The following is a 19,049-nucleotide window of genomic DNA, read 5'->3' as shown; positions in this document are numbered from 1 at the left end:
TGAGAGCACGTCCTTCTACTCTGCCATCTTGAACCAATCTCTCTATATGCTCTTTTGAAATGTGACTTTTTATAACTGAATAAAGATATAATGCTTCCATTTTACGGAAATATATGTATGTACCATTTTACAAAATATTTATATATGTAATTGTATACGTGTGTGTGTGTGTGTGTGTGTGTGTGTGTGTGTGTGTATATATATATATATATATATATATATATAAACAGTTTTGAGTCATTCGCTGAATAATACTGAGTGACTGAGTGTCGGAGATCCAAAGGTGGACAAGAAAGACTGACTCACTGACCTCAAGGAACCTAAGTCCTAGTGGAGCTAACATTCACTCAAACAATGTTTGTCTAGCTTATGTGACCAACATCACAAAGCTTTAAGGCAGAGAAGAAAAACATACTTATAAAATTCTCTCCAAAGTAATCTTTTCTCAATAACTAATTACTGCTTAGCAACACAATATATGACCAAAGGAAAAAAATTCCAGAGTGAAATAAAAGGTTTTGTATAAAAAGGGGTAAGTAAATCACCAGAATCATACTTGGAAGTTCTGGGTACCTCTTGTTAGAAATATCGTGCTTTTATGTAAAAGACATTCCACTCAAGTTCTTCCAAATCTGACTAAAGAGGTTATGTAATCCCTCTGAGCCTTCGTTTTCCCATTTGTACAAAAAGATAATAATAACCATTCCATGGGATTGTCGTAAACATGGTACATACCTGGAGCACAGTAAATGCTTAAATAAGTGTCAGCTGACTTTATTAATAATATTATTTATAGATGCTCAGTTCTTTTTTGTTTTGTTTTGTTTTGTTTTTTGCGGTACGCGGGCCTCTCACCGCTGTGGCCTCTCCCGCCAGAGCACAGGCTCCGGACGCACAGGCCCAGCGGCCATGGCTCACGGGCCTAGCAGCTCCGCAGGATGTGGGATCCTCCCGGACCGGGGCACAAACCCGTGTCCCCTGCACCGGCAGGCGGACTCCCAACCACTGTGTCACCAGGGAAGCCCTAGATGCTCAGTTCTTGATCAGTACTCAACCACTGTCAATTATATCTCTCCAAAGAAAATGGGAAGAATGAAATCTGTTTCAAATTTCTCCAAAATATGGAAGACCTAAAATGATATTATCGAAGTTCTCTTAGTCATTACGGGGAAAACAATCTCATTGTGTACACTGGGATGTTTGGAATGAACTGGAAATTTTACGTGCAGTCTTGGATTCCAATGCTGTATTATCTGCAAAGACTGTACAAGCACCTCACTCTCCTGGAATCTTCCTGTGCATGAGCAACGTGTTGGAAATCACATGCCCCATTAGCACCTTATTACAAGTGACGACTGCGTAATTTCTCTGAGGCCAGACTAAAGGATGACAAGAAAGAGGGCATTCTAGGAGAGACGGCTGGTCACCCAAAGTCCACAATGTCACAGGTGACCTTTAGTAGGAGATTCAAGGTCAGAGTCTCTCCAGACCCAGTCAGACTCTGCAGGCAGCCCTTTGGGTACCTGTGTCCTCCCCAGCACCAGACTCTCTAATCAAACAAGTGTTGGGTACACTCAGTAATAGGCAGGGTCTCAAGTTAATCATAACTCAAATGATATTTCACACTTAACCTCTCTCTACAATTCAACTCAGTTTCAGAAAATTACAACAGAACTTCATAAATGCTCACGGCATTTCATCTCACTGCAAAATTAACTGACTAAATAAGAGGTCACAATGCCAAAAAAGAAATGAGATAAAAAACACAAGGCAAATAAGAAAATTACAAGGTCAAATAAACTGCCCAGCCCAAGTTGTTTTAGCAGGAAGATCACCTGGTGCCCGTTTGCAAAGTTGGACTGGACTTCAAGTTATTAGATAATTAACGTATTACACTGAGAGCCTCCCACATTATTTTTAAAGTTAACAGTTAGGTGTTAAAAAAAAAGCAAAGGTCACATTAATGAAGCACCTATGTCCCCAAAACTGTGTTAGGTGCATTACAAGTATCTTAATGCTGGGACCATTAACCTCCTAGTAAGATTAAAATGGATTACATTCGTTTCATCTCTTTTAAAAGCACCATAAATTATTTGAGGGGTATTTAAGAGTTTTAAAAATCACATTCTTTGATACATCCCTCTACGACTAGAAAAGTAAAATAAATAATTGTGTATAAAATGTATTACTTGAATCAAGTTGGAAAGATGCTTCATTCATACACTTAAATACTTATCTACCTCAAAGAACCAGATTCTACACACACGTACAATCATGCACATACACGCTTGAGTGTTTTTCCAAACCCACTAAACTGAAACCTAAGAAGAATGGCTCTGTATAACCCTGGGACTTCTGATTTGCTGAGAAGAGGCTCCAAGTTTGGGGCCAGAGTTACACACCCTAGATAAGTGAAGCTCATTGGAAATCCTCCTCCACCCTCCCCCACAAAGGACGCAGCAGCTCCCCTAAATCAATGTCAAAGTCCGGCATTTAAGAGTATCAGTTTGAAAGGGCGCTAAACGAGCAGCCTGCCCAGCGCACTCCTCTATTAACCCACGGGAGGGGCGCACGCACGCGTCCCAGGTCGCAGGTGCGCGATGGCAAGTCACGCTAATCTCCGCCTGCAAAATAACGTGCTCAGACCATCACCGTCACCGGAATGGTGCTCTCGCCAGAGGAGCACCCGTCTTGGCCAAGGTCTGAGGAGGTGGGGCCCGCTACCTGACTTTCTCCGTGGCTCCTCCCGTTCTCGGCCTTGAAGATGGACTTGGGCTTCCGGGACTTGAAGTTGCCCATGCTGGGTCGCAGCACGTCCAGCCTCGCGGGCTGCTCTACATGCTGCGGCGGCTCGCGGGACGGCACGGGCTCCTCTAGCGGAGCCCCGGCATCGGGATAATTTTCTTTATCGTCTTCATCTCTAGAACAGGAAAGACCCAATTTAGAAAGCACCCATTTTGTAGAAGGTGGACATGCTGGCAACAGGGAAGACCAGATCAACAGGCTTATTAGAAGGATGAACTAAGGTATCTACCATGATTATTTTTGTAATCTGGTCAGTTAATAAACAGTGACTGCTTTCAAATTGAAAACAAAAACAAAAAAAGTCTAATAATCCGCCCTGGGAAAGAGAGGCTGGTGACACTCACTGCAGCTCATTTACACGGTACCTAGCAAACTTTTTAGTGTAGGCTGCTTCAGAAGAACTGAATGTCACTTTTTAGATCACACCACATTCCCTTCCCATCTTTGCTAGTGGATACATACTTTCTGTAGTTGTAGCTTTGTACATACTATCATACTTGTTTTTCATTTTTCACTTCAAGATAGTTTCACATATGTCATGTTTTTCTCTCACCAATAATAATGTGAGATATTCCAGTTAGCTACTGTCATTCCTACATTATAGATTAACACTCTAAACCCCAGAGATTAAATAAAGGGCTAATTCACCCAGACCTGGAGTGGTCAGGTGGGTCCCCAGTCTCTCATGCATGTGTCCCTGGTTCAAGGCATGATGTTTCCTCCTCACTGGCAAGTCTCTAACCATCTCCTTACAACTTGCAGACGCATTTAAAAGTCTAACTGGGGTCTATTTTAATAGAATACATACTACCTCAATAGAATTAAGACAAGAGCCAAGTTTTACCCAGCCAAGCCATCTATCTGAACAACCCTCTCAACGCAAAGCCAAAGATCCCAGTATCTGGGTCCTGAGGGTGTGAACGGCTGGAGAAGACTGACCTGGCTGGCGTTACCTCCACACACTCAGCGCTGGGAGGGCAGTGTTCATTTTCACGCATCAATCAAATTCAACACAGCATCGCCCTCCCCCTTCAATTGCCTCAAAAACAGTGACATAATAACACTCTTATTTGAAGTCATTTGTCCCTCTTAAATCTAGATGCATTTTATTTTCTTATTTTGCTAAGAATTCAGCAACTACCATAGCCAGATGGAGCATTCCCTTTATACGATCAATATGATTGTCCTTAACCCATTAGCAATCATTCACTACTAGATCATGCAATTCTGTAGGACTGGCCACTTCCCCCAGGTGGTGTTTTTCCCTCCTGTGCCCTGACCAGCAGTACCCATAAAAGAGATTTTGGCAAGGTCAGCTAGCAAGCAATTCCTCATGGCTCAAGGATACATAAAGCCAAGAGACAAGAACAGCAAAAGAAAGATTTCTATGTCGACTGCTCAGGATGCCTTTTTACAAATAGAAGATTAAACTCACTAAGCTGATATCAGGAAGATGAGCTCCAGTTAGTCTCTGGGATAAGAGCAGAGAAAACATTGGGCCAGGATGTCTGGAGCATGGCCGGGGTGCATGTCGTTGGACAAGATGTGGAAATAAAATGATGTGAAAGAGTTAAACTTAAGCCTCAGGACAAACTTAGTATCTGGTAAAGGAAAACCCAACGGGTGAAATAATTCTTCATGATAGTAACTGAAAACACAAACAACAAAACAATGTCAGTGACACTGGTTAATATTCTCCCTTAAGATCTGTAATTAAAAAAAAATTGTATGTCACTAATGGGTTTGGAAACCAGTATCACACCATGAGTTGGAACTACACTAGTTCATTTGAAATGCACGTCCCTCACTAGTGACAAATAGTACTCATCCGCACACCCTATGCTCCTGGGTGAGCAACGGAAGCAGCAACAGCGGCCTCTACCATAGCCTAAGTGCTCCTCATTCGAGGAGGATTCTAGCGCACTCAAGAGTAAAAATGACTTTTCAAATCTAAAACGACGCTTTTGATAGACTCCTTCCTAAAATAATACCTGAATTTTGTTTTACATATCATAGTTTCAAGGTGCCCAAAAGCTATAAATGTCATCCTTGACTTGAAAAACGGGGCAAAAAGCATCTTTATCTCATTACACAAATATAAAACCTAAATAGAAAAGTCATCTTTAGAAATACATTTCCAACCTATTACTGGTTCCTCAAAATCCCCAAAACAGAATATAGGTGACGTAATTTATGTCACCGCTTACTGGAATCAGTCATAACTGAGAACGAGCACGGTGTTCTGAAAAGAACAAGAGTCCAAAATATCCTCCTACTTGTTAGAAATGCAGCCGGAGCCACACCACCTCACCTCTGTGACCCTCATCCAGAAGATGCCGGCATCTCTACGTGATAGAGGCAGTACGGTCTCTGTGAAATGCCTACCAAAGAAAGTTGGCTCAAGACCACAATCCAATAAATGGGGGCTACTCTCACTTGGGGCCTTGGGCGAGTGGTTATTTGCAAAGAAAAACCTGAAGGTTATGTTTAGTCTTCCCAATACCTCCAGGATAAATTCCAAACTCCTTAGCAGGGTATATAAACCCTTTGTAATCAGGTCTTTGTTTATCTCTGGAACTTTATTTCTTACCACTCCTGGCATCCTCAGCTCTCAGGGTTCCTGCCATCCTGAACTGCTTGCTATACCTTCAAGTTGAATTATTTTCTCTGCCCTCTGTTGGCTTACCAGTAAGTTGCTCCCTCTGCTTGGTTTTTCGGCCTTATATTCCACCAAAAAGAGAGTCATGTGACATGTGGAGTTTTCTTCAGGAATCCATCCCAGAAACCTCACTGGGCTATTTGGTCACTCTAAGTGAATCCTCTGTTTCCCGCTAGTAAAGCAGCACTTAATGCACTGCAGCATCATCATCTATATTCTGGCCTATCTCCTCCAGTGAACTGAATTCCTGGGAGCAGGGATTGGTTTGAATTTCTCCATCCCATATCTCCACTGGTTTCTGGCACACAAAAATGTATGAAACAAAGGCCTTCAACAAATGTCTGTTACCCAACAAGTGTCACACAGACCAGTGTCCAAATGCTGCCTCATAGCGGCTGTGTTACCTTGGATGAGCTATAATCCCTCTGAGCCTCAGTTTCTCCATCTAGGATGAGGAGGGAAACATCAGCTTCCTTTCAGTTGTTTAGATTAAATAATAAAATGCATGTGAAAGTGCTTGAGTGAAGCAAATGTAGAAGAAATGGTTAACCTGAAGGTTCTGCCATCATATCGTGAACCTGGTGATGACCAAGATCCAGACACTCAATGCCACGTTTGGTGAATAAATCTAGAAGCTCTTCCTTAAGGTCTATGATGGGAACAGATGTGCTAATCAATGTTGAATTCAATAGGCATTTACTGAGCATTCTCCATAGAAAAGGCACCGTCCTGCGTGCTAAGGGGGGTATACAAAGTGGACAAGACAAAACTTCCTTCAACAGCTGATAATCTATTAGAAGAAACAGAACATGAGAACAAAGTATTAGAATTCAAAGAAGAGACTTAAGATACCAGACCCAGATGGTTTCTGTCCTTCATAATTAAGAACCAAGCAATGGTGAGTCCTACCTGAGACTAGAGCAGTCAGTCTGATCTTCATGCAGAGAGACCGTGTCTTCGTCACACCTGGAGAGAGGAGATAAAACCACATCAGATTCAACTGTCTGCTGCAGCAGAAGCAGCAACAGTCTAAAATTATCTGACGATTAGCACAGGAAACTAAAAAATGGAAAAATCTTTACCACTCTCACTCAAGCCAGCGTCAATTCCCCAATGTCTACCAGGTAATGATACCAATGTTGTCATATCATGTGAGCTTAAACGCTTAGAACCAGAGGTAACACTCCTTTTTCGTCCACTACTCCACATCACCTAAGCAAACAAGATCTTAGCAAGAACCTAAGTGTTCACAGCACTTGAGGGAACATCTGACACCAACACTGGTGGATTGCTGTTGGCTCAAAAGAGACTCCGCTACATGCCTCTTGGCATTTCTTCTGCCTCAAAGCAGTCCCAAACCACACCAGCTGCCCTTTGGCTCACTCCATTGGCCTCCAGACTTTCTTGACATCCTTCCTTTTCACAAAATTTCTGAAATAACCTCGTGAAAAATTCTTGGCTCTTCCATATTCAAAACTCTCCAGTGTTCCACACTGCCTAAGTGCCTCTGGAGGAGGACCATTCTCTCACTCTAGTGTATGAGGGAGCCTTCGTTCCTATTCTCAGCCCTTCCCACTCCGCCTCACCCCACACCACTCCAGCCTGGAATGCTTTTTTCCATCTTCAACTCCTACTCAGCCTTCACTGCTCCAGCCTCACAAGCCCTGTGAACTTTCCTCGCCACATTCACCCACGTGCCATGTTCCCAGTTTAACCTTAGTACAGAACGGTTTACTCTTCATTCTGAGGTTTTAGTAACCAACTAGATCTTGCCTAGCACTGTTATGTAATTCCTTTGTACCTCTGAGATCTTTTAAATTAGCTGTTAATTCCATGAAAAGAAATAACCATCATTTCTTTTTCTAGATACACTGCCACAGTGCCTACAATGTTACCCCAGAGTAGACACTCAATAAATACTTGAATCAAATCATTAACTCAGGCCCCTCAGCAAGTCTGTTCCCTGGAATAATTGAACAAGCATTTATTGAGCACTTGCTGCCTTCCAAGTACTGCCTTAGGCATTGGAGCTGTGCTTCTCAAACTTTTTGGGATTCACGATTGACCAGTTGGTTTTCTATTTCCAATCCACTGTGGAGAGATAATTTGGTAAAAAGGTCGCAGGAATATCAAATTCCTATAAAAGTTATTAAAGGCATACTCCCTATTTCTGTACTGTTCTTGTCTCAGACAAGTTACAATTTGTGAACAACACTTTGAGTAGCACTACTGCTAAAGGACAGAAAGTTGAGAAAGACCTAGACCCTGCTCTGACAGAGTCCCAATGTAATGAGTAGACATAAATAAATAAATATCTACATACATAGATATAACCATAATACAGTATTTATACTACATGAAATCTTTTAGAAATTTAAAATATTCCTTACCAGCAGTGGTGTATAATTTACCCACAAAACAAACTGATGAAAGCTTCAGTCCTCTTCCCTTACTATCCCTTTTAAATTATGGTTTTGTAATGAATTAAACAAAGGCTCTAACCTAACAGACTCTAACCCTCTTTACCTGCTGGCAGCTGGGGAAAAAAAATGCATCGACTTAACAAAATGCTCTCCTTAACAAAATGAACTCAATTTCCTTGCTTTCCCATTTTTTTTTTTTTTTGACTCTCAATAACCCACTTTGTCCATCTCATGGAAAACAACAATTAAATTCCTAAACGTTGTCTTGTTCTCCTCCATTAGAGGCATTTACTGTAATAGATCGTCGGAGCTGTATAATGAATAAAAATGTTTCCCAATAAAAACAACCTAGCTAAGTAGAAAAGCCAATGAAGAACAGAAATCTAGAATTGTTGCTTCCAAAGAACTAGGGTTCAAACAGAGTTTCAACCTTACAGCTCAACAATACCTATTGTTTGGGAATTTGGCAAGAACTATTTTTTCTCCTCCTCATTTGATTTATTAATTTTTCTTCCCAAAGTACAATTAGTTAAAGATAAGAAATCGGCACCAGAACATACAAAGTTGCAGATGCTTTCTGAAATCTGAAGCCAGACCTAATTAGCTGATCCGATTTTAAGGACTACTGAACAACTCCAGTCATCACTCAAGAAAACACAATTCCTAGCTTGCAGACATAGCGATGAAATAGATCTCCTTGTGGCTTCCGTGGCACACATATGCAAGCTCTTTTAGTTCAATTTCCATTTGCTTTGATGAAGACCATCAAGCTCTACTCAATTAACGTCTTTCTGATTGTTCTACTGATTCCTCACCCAGGAGCCCCCGGCAAAGGCACAATACTGGCCCAATTATAAAACTGGATTCCACACTGGGAACCCATATCCAAATATTCCTACTCCTGGAAAAAAAATCAACTCAGATCAAGTGTCCAACTGGTCTTGGGCATGAGATTCTCTTCCTACATGTTATTCCAATAAAAGAATTTAAAGACCAACCCTTTAATGATGTTCTTTGTAAATTATCAAAACCAGGCATCTTCTAGTACAAACTTTTTCAAACTATAAATTGTGACCTATTAGGAGGTCCTGATATTAGAGAGCAGCTACCGGCATTTTGTTGTTACTATTGGTAGAGAAACAGAATAGAAAATGTCAGTATAGTGAGGGTTAAGTGTTATTTCACGAAACTTGTTTAAATAAACCATATCTATACATTTGTGCTGGACTGCAACATAAAATGTGTTTATTGTTGTTCACAGTAAAAAATGTGAAGACACCTCTATTAACTGACTTCCTTTGAGGTTCTCATCAACTAGATTCTAAGTTCCCAGAGTTCTTAATTTGTTGTTGCCCAGACAATACATGGATAATTTGTCCTTGCCCTCATTTCTTTGTGAAATGCTCAGGGTCGTAACTCTTCTATTTGGACTTTTGCTTCCTCTATCAACCACAAACAAGAAAAAGTTAGATGGTACTTTATAGTTCACCTTCTCTTTCATATGATCTCAATTAAGCCTGACAATGGTGTGAATTACCTTCACACAGGGGCTGAGGAATTTCCCAGGATTCCGAGGCGTAAAGCAGTGATGCCTGTGTCACTTCTGCTCCACCACACTAAGCCCACTGAACAGTCTCTTCAGTCTACGTTCCCAGGGGTTCACAAGAGAGAGAAAGACTTGTTTCTTAGGATAATGGTGGAGTAAGAAGTACCCATGAGAGGTTCTCTTTTTTGTCTTGAGGTAAATAAGAAGAGAGATCTCAGTCTGGTGAGTAGATAAACTGTAGTTGTACCCGGAAGGGGACTTCTATTCCCTGCAGTACCATGTCCCTTGAAGGCACAGTTGCAGGGGTATAGCCTGCAATCCTGTGGGATTTCTCAAAGTGTGTCTGATTAAAATACAGGTTCCACTATATGCAATATCCTGGGATAAACCATAATGGAAAAGAATATAAAAAAGAATGTGTATATGTGTGTGTGTGTGTGTGTGTGTGTGTGTGTGTGTGTGTGTGTGTATAACTGAATCACTTTGCTGTACAGCAGAAATTAACACAACACTGTAAATCAACTATACTTCAATTTTTAAAAATAAATTAATTTAAAAAATGGAAAAAAAAGAGCAAGTTCCAGCCTCATCCCCACCCGCAGCCCCACTAGATCAACTCTCTGGGGGTGGAGCCCAGGAATGCGAGTTTTTCTGCCCTCTCCCCACATAACTAGTATGCTTCTGAACAGTTCAACACTGACCTAAAGGTTTAAAAACCCAGACCAGCAAGTGGGCTGACTCCAACATAATCACCCACTTCTAGGTTCCCACTTGGGAATAAAGCCTGGGAAGCTGGATTTTCACAAGCCCCCATTCCCTTCCCCAGTTGATACTGATAATCAGTTGGTTTTGAGAATTACTGTGGTTTTGAGAATTACTGCTTTGCATGATAACTAATTTGTTGCAGAATTCATTGCTGGGCAGGCTTCATTTCAAATAACAGGTTAGCCAGGGCAACAGAGGAAATGACCATGGAAAAATAACAGATGAAAGGGCGCTGCAGATACAGAAGAGAAGGCCAAGGCCAAGGCCATTCTGCTCTCAGAAGAATTTGGGTAGCAAAAGAAATTGAACTGGTCCAGAGCTGCACAGACAGGGCCAGGCATGGGAGAAACTGAGAAAAGCATAAAATACATCCCTGAGTCCCTCCCAATTCCCCTTCACCTTGACTCTTATAAGACCCCCAGCTGGCAAAGCAGAACCCTCTTAGGTTAGACTAGCTGCTAACATAATTTATATTAAAGTATTAATGACAATTTGAATCCACCTCCCAGGGGCACAGACTTTTTAATTTCCATTTTAATAAGGGTCACCACCAGAGTTCTTCATCCAAAAACAAAATCATCTCTAGGTAGAATTTCAGGCACTAAAAAAGATAAGTACATGTGGGTAGGAGGAAGTAGGAGTGAGGTGGGGATAGGAGAAAGGCGACGTTTTCTCGTATCTAAAACATGTAAGAGAGGCAAGCGCCTCCTCTGTGCATGCCGAGACCAGACGTGAACATTTACTGATTACATGCTACTTCTTTGTCTCAGTGTAGTGCATCCTGGTCCTGCTGACTTTAGGGTCATGCCCAGAGAACCACGGAAAACGGTTCATATTACTGAGGGGAGGAGAAAATACTATATTAGAGGATGACTAGCTTTAAATGACCCTCGTCTGTACTGTTACACCTATGAAGATTTGGTATGCTTCAAATGTTCTCCTCAGGTTTTTAGATTAGCCAGATGGCATCCCCATTGTCAGTCAGTGCCTTTTAAAATAAATCACTGTCACTTCTGTGAAAACAACAACAGGACCTTATGCAATCAGAACTCCTTGGGGAGTGTCCAAAGACAAGGTACCAGACTTTCCCCAGCATTTAACTATAAAGCCATTTTTAAAAAACTGTCCATGTGAAATCTAGAATTAAGTGACTCCATTTTGAAGCTGCGATGCCTATGGCTGACTCTGGGGATTCAGCCACACAGGGGTCCTGAGAATCAGGCCCAGAAAGCATCTGGTGCTGTAAGCACAGCACAAGGAGGAAAGCAATACCTGTGCACCTGAACCAGGGAGTCACAGCCTCATCTTTGGCCTGCATGCTTTGGCCTGCATCTCTCCCCACTCTTAGGCTTTTAGAAAAGCAAAGCTGTAGCACCATTACCAAGCAGTCTCATTAAGGGGACACAGCAGGTCCCAATGAGTATTCTACATTGGATCTTCTAAAATCAACCCTGGGCCTTTTTTTTTAAAAAAAAAGTAACTAAACTTAAGTGAGCCCAAAGCTCAACACTGAGAGCAGCACATCCAAACAGAGAAACAAAGGAATGTGAAAAACAAGAGGGCCCGGGAAGCCCTGCAGCCCTCATCACCCAGTCATCATAACAGTGACTTGAAACTCACATAATTTATTTGCCTTTTAGGGAACTTTAGCAAATAACTCCCAAGTTACCGGGACTTCTGTATCAAACTTTTTTTGATGCAGCGTTTTTAAATGTAGTTGAGTATACAACCTTATACCCCCTTTTTCCTGAAAAAATGTTTAGAGTGACTTCTATCGTAAGGTCCCGGAAGTAAACATAATGAGTTAGCCTAGAGAAAGACTACTAAATAAAATATAGACATTTCATACATATATGGATATATGTAAATTATATATCAGTGACATATAGTATTAGCATAATATACTACCTGTTAATTTTTAACATATAACATAGTATTAGAAAAACATATTAAGGAAGGGATGACAAGAATTAAAACCACAAACTATAAATATCTAATAAAAAAATACCATGCATGCTGGCCTTGAGTAAAATATTCACTCCTTCATTCCATGTTTGAACGGTGTTAGTCGTCCCAATCGAAAGCTTTAACCATGAGACTAGATAACGCATTCCTCCTATAGCCAGATCTCTGAGGGCAGAAGACAAAATTGACAAAGGGCATGCAAGAAAAGTTTACTCTACTGTGTCTTAAAAGTCTGTACACAGCAGAGGGTGAGACTAAGTTTAGCCTATTTATCACATGCTGGAATCCAACTCATTTCACATCCATCTCCTATTTGCCGTAAATGTACACAGCGTGCTCCATGAAAACAGACACCAGCGTTGGCAAAATACAACAAAGCTTTCCTACTGACATGTCAGAGAGATTTATTTTTTTAAAAAATCTGAACTCCAAGAACACGTATTTTGGAGCACTGAGCTCCCGCAGGCCATCAGTTTGTTTTAATCACTCTCCCGTAGTTGCTAAAAGACTGATTTCAACCTGTAAAGATTTCTGGGCCCCATCGGTCCCCACATCTCGCGGTCTTCACAACCCCAGATTACAGGAGACAATGCATCTAGTACCCAGAGCGGCTGGAAACGGTAGAGGATACCTTCCCGATAGTTGCTTCCTGAGAAAGGCATGCAAATCTTATTTTAGTGACGAAAAGCACTTACTCTGTTACAGCGGTGCTGCTGAAGGAATTATCCTGAAGGCTGAAACAGAAACAAGAAAACATCAGCCAAGTCCGGCCGGGGAGCCGTCTCCCTGATTGCTCTCCGGGAGTTAGAGCACATACACAAACATGGCATTGCAAGGCAAGTCTCAGGGCTCCCCGGCACACTCGCTCTACCTTGGGCTGCTGTCTGCACATGCTCGTAACGACACCCCCAGCAGGGGCCCGGCCGCACGGGCGAACCACAAAGCCCGGCAGCCCGCGAGGCTGCGGGGACAGAGCTGGGCGGGGCGCGGCGGCGGGGCCGGGACCCCGGGACCCCGGGACCCCCTCGAGGAGCACCTGGAGCGTGACCGCACGACCCCAATCTCGCCAGCCGAGCGCCGAGTTTAATCCGGGCCTCCCGGTACCCGCCACCCCCGGGAAAGCCTGACTGTTTCTGCCTAGGTGCTGAAATCCGCGGGCGACTTGCTTTCTTCCAGACGTCTCCTACCAGTTTTACAGAGCTACCTCCCTCTAGGGATGGAGGCTCGCAGAGATTCAGAAACCGTTCAGAAAAAGCTGGAAGGGAACGAGAAGGGGGAGGGAAACATAGCTGCTGTTTTGGGGGTGTGGATGTGTGGGTGTGTGTTTATTGCCCAGGAAAAAGAAAAGCCTCTGAAAGAGGGCTAGCTGCATCACACCAGATCTGTCTGCACTCTGTTATTTCAGTCCCGAAGAGGAAGCGCCCAGCCCCGGACTGCAGAGCTGTGAATGAGCCCACGCAGGGCGGGTGAAGAATTTGTTCCAGGCATTAGCTGGTGACTGGGTGGGGGGACCGTGAGCGAGATGGGGTTTCCTCTGCAAGAGCAGCCCGCCCGAGCTCCACTCCCAACCACCTTTACAAAAGATGAGAGAGCAAATGCACCCACGCTACCGCCTTTAAATAAAGGCAGCCTTGCTGGGGGAGGGGAAGGCTGTTAGCCCCTACTTGCTTCGTTACCCTGGAGATGTTTGTCCTGAACTCTTTCCATCGTTAATTTCTCCTGCCCGTTGACCTTGATATAGAGTGAACAGTCACCTGGGAAAGATGCTTATTTTGAATTTCGAATTAAGAAGATTCCCCATTCCCTTCTTTTAACTTCTCCACTCCCAGAAGCAGCTGAGATGGTTTTTGGTCAAAATTATATCAGACGGTGAGTTAAACGATAGCAAAAAATTTCAAAATTTCATTTTCAGGTTATCAGAAAAATTACTCAAAACTTGGTACTAAGGGGAAAGAGCGAGACCTTTCAGTGTCACGAGACATTTTTCACAGGTCCACCCAAGGACTGCTTAATTCTCTAAAAAAAAAATGGACTTGTGTTTGACATGCTATTCACTCGTAAGTTCGATTCCTGACACGGTGGAGTTACGTGTTAACATCGTACATTTTGTCCAATCTGTCCAGAGGAAAAGATAACCTCAGCATTGATGGTTATATTGTGTTGTGCAGCTTTAACCAATCTTGCATCTAACCTAACAATCTTATACTAACATTCTTTCTAAATGCCTGCAAATGTTCAGATCCTCAAAACGTTCTTGGAACCAAGAGCATCATCATCTTATAGATCCCCTCATTAATCATCATCTCATAGATCCCCTCTTATGGATCCCCTCATTAAAGTTAACAGATCTCTGATATGCCCCTATATTTGTATCAGAGTCATATCTTTAACTTTCAAAGTTATACTCTGAAAAATCAAAATAGAGTTTTCAAAGACCAACAGGTTTCCTTAAGGTCCTTTGCAATTTTCCTTTCCTCTCTCTAAATATTTTTAAAAGTAGCTGAATAAAAGCCTAACACAGGAATTCCCTGGAAATATCACAGGTTTGCTTCCAGACCACCACAATAAAGCAAATGTTGCAATAAAGCTCGTCACACGAATTTTTCGGTTTCCCAGTATGTATAAAAGTTATGTTTAGGGGCTTCCCTGGTGGCGCAGTGGTTGAGAGTTCTCCTGCCAATGCAGGGGACACGGGTTCGTGCCCAGGTCCGGGAAGATCCCACATGCCGCGGAGCGGCTGGGCCCGTGAGCCATGGCCACTGAGCCTGCGCATCCGGAGCCTGTGCTCCGCAACGGGAGAGGCCACAACAGTGACAGACCCGCGTACCACAAAAAAAAAAAGTTATGTTTACACTATACTGTAGTCTACTAAGTGTGCAATAGCATTATGTCTGAAAAAACAATGTACATATCTTAATTTAAAAATACTTCATTCCTAAAAAATGCTAACCATCACCTGAGCTTTTAGCAGGTTGTAATCTTTTTGCTGGCGGGGGGAGGGTCTTGCCCCGATGTTGGTGGCTGCCGACTGGTCAGGGTGGTGGTTGCTGAAGGGTGGGAGGCTGTGGTCATTTCTTAAAATAAGACAAGGAAGTCTGCCACATCAATTTAAGCTTCCATTTCAAGAATGATTTCTCTGGAGCATGCAATGCTGTTTGATAGCATTTTCCCCACAACAGAACTTGAAATTGGAGTCCGTCCTCTCAAACCCTGCCACTGTTTTCTCAACCAAGTGTGTGTAGTATTCTAAATCTTTTGCTGCCATTCCAATAATCTTCACAGCATCTTCACCAGGAGTAGATTACATCTCAAGAAACCACTGTCTTTATTAACCATAAGAAGCAACTCTTTCGTTAAAGGTTTATCATGAGATTGCAGCAGTTCAGTCACATCTTCAGGCTCACTTCTAATTCTAGTTCCCTTGCTATTTCCACCATATTTTCAGTTACTGACTCACCACCTGAAGTCTTGAACCCCTCAAAGTCATCCGTGAAGGTTGGAATCAACTTCATCCAACCTGCTGTTAATGTTGGTATTTTGACCTCTTCCCACGAATCACCAATGTTCTTAATGGCATCTAGAATGGTGAATCCTTTCCAGAAGGTTTTCAATTTACTTCGCCCAGATCCGTCAGAGGAATCACAACCTAGGGCAGCTACAGCCTTACGAGATCTATTTCTTAGACAGCAAGGCTTGAAAGTCTGAAGTACTCCTCGATTCATGGGCTGAAGAATGGATGCTGTGTTTTCATTTCCTACAGGAACATCGCCTTTGAATTCACAGCTTGGCTGTTTGGCACAAGAGGCCTATAGCTGTCACATGTCCTCCTCACTAAGTTTAATCATTTCTAGCTTTTGATGCTAGTGAGAGATGTGCAATTCTTCCTTTCACTTGAACACTTGGAGGCAATTGTACAGTTATTAGCTGGACTAATTTCAATGCTGTTGTGTCTCAGGGAATAGGGAGACCCAAGGAAAGGGAGAGAGACAGGGAATGGTCAACTGGTGGAGCAGTCAGAACACACAGAACATTTATCAATTAAGTTCATCATCTTCTATGGGTGCAATTCGTGGTGCCCCAGAACAATTACAATAGTAACATCAAAGAGCACTAATCATGGATCACCATAACAAATATAATAATAATGAAAAAGTTTGACATATTGTGAGAACTATCAAAATGTGACAGAGTCACAAGATGAACAAATACTGTTGGAAAAATGGTGCCAAAAGATTTACTTGACACAGGGTTGCCACAAACCTTCAATTTGTTAAAAAAAAACGCAGTGTCTGGGCTTCCCCGGTGGCGCAGTGGTTGAGAGTCCGCCTGCTGATGCAGGGGACACGGGTTCGTGCCCCGCTCCGGGAAGATCCCACATACCGTGGAGCGGCTGGGCCCGTGAGCCATGGCCTCTGAGCCTGCGCGTCCGGAGCCTGTGCTCCGCAACGGGAGAGGCCACAACAGTAAGAGACCCGCGTACCGCAAAAATACAAAACAAAACAAAACAAAAAAACACAGTGTCTGCAAAGAGTAATAAAGGGAAGCACAATAAAATGAGGTATGTCTATACGGTCTCAGATTTGAACTCTATGGACTGAAATAACTTTAGAAGTATTCAGCCCTTGAATGATTTAATATATAGTGTGAATACATTCCTAAGCCACCTACTGCCTCATATGAGTTATGTTCAAGAGTGTCAGACGTGGCCTCTTCTATGTACACTATGTATGTGTACACATTATTTAAAAATTACAAAACAAGGTTTATTCTTTCTGTTTTATTGAGACCAAAAAAGGTAAGTTTATATTCAGCATTCTTAGCTCTAAAAATTCAAAGGTTGCCAGTTTTCAGAAACCTCTTTTACTCATTGTCTATGGTGCTGATTCCAAATGTTCTAATGCAGAGAAAGATCATACTTTTCTCATTTAAGTATTCCTAGTGATCTATTTGGAATGGAAAAATATAATGCTCTCAACTTTGAGACAGGACTTGGACAAGTGTATGAAGTAATGTGGGCCCTTCAAAAATAACGTGAAATAACAACTGTATAAAATAAGTGCAGGTATTCAATAATGTCCACGGATAAGAAATAAGGATTTTCAGCAGCTCCATGAATATTATGGACTAAAATTAGCTTTTAGGTAGTATTCTCATTCAATGAAACCATTTTTTGATATAGTTGATTATGGTTAAAACAAATACAAAAATGTCCCAGAAAAAAAAAATACTTGTTTTTCGCAGCATGCAAAAAACTCAACCATTTTAATTCTTATTTTTAACCAATTCTTCTAACATTATTTGTTTTCATTTTAAATCAGGTTTAAAGTTTATCTTTATAGTGTCTGGGGCTTTGTTTTGTTCTGATATTTTGTATTATTCAACTTGGAATAGGAAAATACTGGTGACTAATCATACAACATCCGGTTATTTTGGAAACACTAATTGACTAAATAGGAGTTCAAGATGAGTTTAAAAAGAGAAGCAGAAAACCTACAGTCCTGGAGTTCTAGAAGTAAGTTGTAGATCAGTGTTTCCCAAAGTGTCCTCAGTGGAATTCTAGTCTCCCAGATGGTCTAAGAAAAGAAAAGAAAAAAAGAGAGTTACATGATCAGAAATAAGTTTTTAAAAGGATGTATATTATAACTTCACAATGCATATTAGGCAGTATTTTGTTTTTCAACCAACATTTCTCAAACTCAATGAAGACCAGTTTTTTGTTCAATGTTATCTATTAACATCATGTTGAACTGGGAATTTTGAGGAAAAAGTTCCAGAGTGTATCAGGGGAAAAAAAATGCAAAACAGATTAACTGGTATAATTATTAATTGAACAAATGATGCCACATGGTTGTCACTATTCCATAGCTATGAACAAGCCAGACACTGTCCCTGTCATCATGTTTTTAGAGTAATTATGAATGTATGTATACACATATAATATATAGTATATATTTTATGCACAACCCTATTTTATACAATATAAGTAGAATAAGGGGGGAATAAAGATGCTAGATTTAATATGGTTAATTCACTTAAATGTTAAAAGTTTCAATGTTTTACTTTTTCTATCAGTACTCTTAAAATCAACATCTGAATTTCAGGCTTAATAGTCTTTATTATAATTGAAGATAAATTAATTCTAATGTATGGACTTGGCTATACGCAAAATATAAAGCAATAATATAGTGGTCAAGAAAGAAATCTCTAGAGTTGCCAGGGTTCAAGACCCACCAGTTACTAGTAGTTTGAACTTGGACAACCACTCCACGCCTCAGTTTTCTCAACTGTAAAATTGGAGGTAATAATGACCTATCTCATGGATTTTAATGGAGACTAAATGACGTAACTGAAAATGACAGAAAAAAGTCCATAAATGTTGTCATCAATTTTTATTATTACAATAAATAAGAATACATAAACAAAGTTTGGAACAGGATGAACAAACTGCTGTGCTTGGGTAGTAGGTTTAAAAGATGATATTTTCTTTCTATTTCTCATAATGGCACAGTGTTTATATAGGGGTTTTTTTTTTTTAAGAACAATAAAAATGAAAACTTTACTAAATGCAGATGGGCTGCTCTTAAAAATGAAATGAGCTCCCTCCAGACTGGCTCTGTGCTCACTTTACATTTCTTTGATGTAAATACCCACACATCCCTGGAAGAACATTCCATTCTGAGAAATCCCCTTCTGCAGGCTCCTGCGGCAAGCAGCCAGCACCCTAACAATGCCAGGAAGTCAGCAGAGGCCTGCCCCGCTGGTAGGCACACAGCGCCTCGGAGCTTCCTGCCCGCAGCCTTGGGAGTGAGCAGGCTTCCCCGTGCAAAGAGAGAGCTCTTGCCTGAAAAGATAATGTTCCGTTAAGGAAACTCTCCCTAATTCTCTG

General features: G+C 41.5%; 1 protein-coding gene across 8 annotated transcripts in view; it reads right to left on the bottom strand.

The window, feature by feature from the left end:
• The window catches only part of FAM13C (family with sequence similarity 13 member C), a 144,844-nt gene that overhangs the window by 123,075 nt on the left and 2,720 nt on the right, over window positions 1–19,049 (bottom strand). For 2 of the 8 annotated variants that reach the window (XM_079901070.1, XM_079901071.1), the window contains exons 1-3: window positions 12,859–13,013; window positions 6,374–6,430; window positions 2,725–2,920 (exon numbers count right to left, since the gene is read on the bottom strand). In XM_079901070.1, coding sequence (XP_079757196.1) covers window positions 2,725–2,920; window positions 6,374–6,430; window positions 12,859–12,920 — 315 coding nt within the window. In that variant the 5' untranslated portion in view covers window positions 12,921–13,013. The other 6 variants (XM_079901072.1, XM_079901073.1, XM_079901074.1 and 3 more) reach the window with 6 other exon arrangements.

The sequence above is a fragment of the Stenella coeruleoalba genome, assembly GCF_951394435.1.
Source record: "Stenella coeruleoalba genome assembly, chromosome: 16".
NCBI classification, from domain to species: Eukaryota; Metazoa; Chordata; class Mammalia; order Artiodactyla; family Delphinidae; genus Stenella; species Stenella coeruleoalba.
This window is presented reverse-complemented; position numbering and strand designations above follow the sequence as displayed.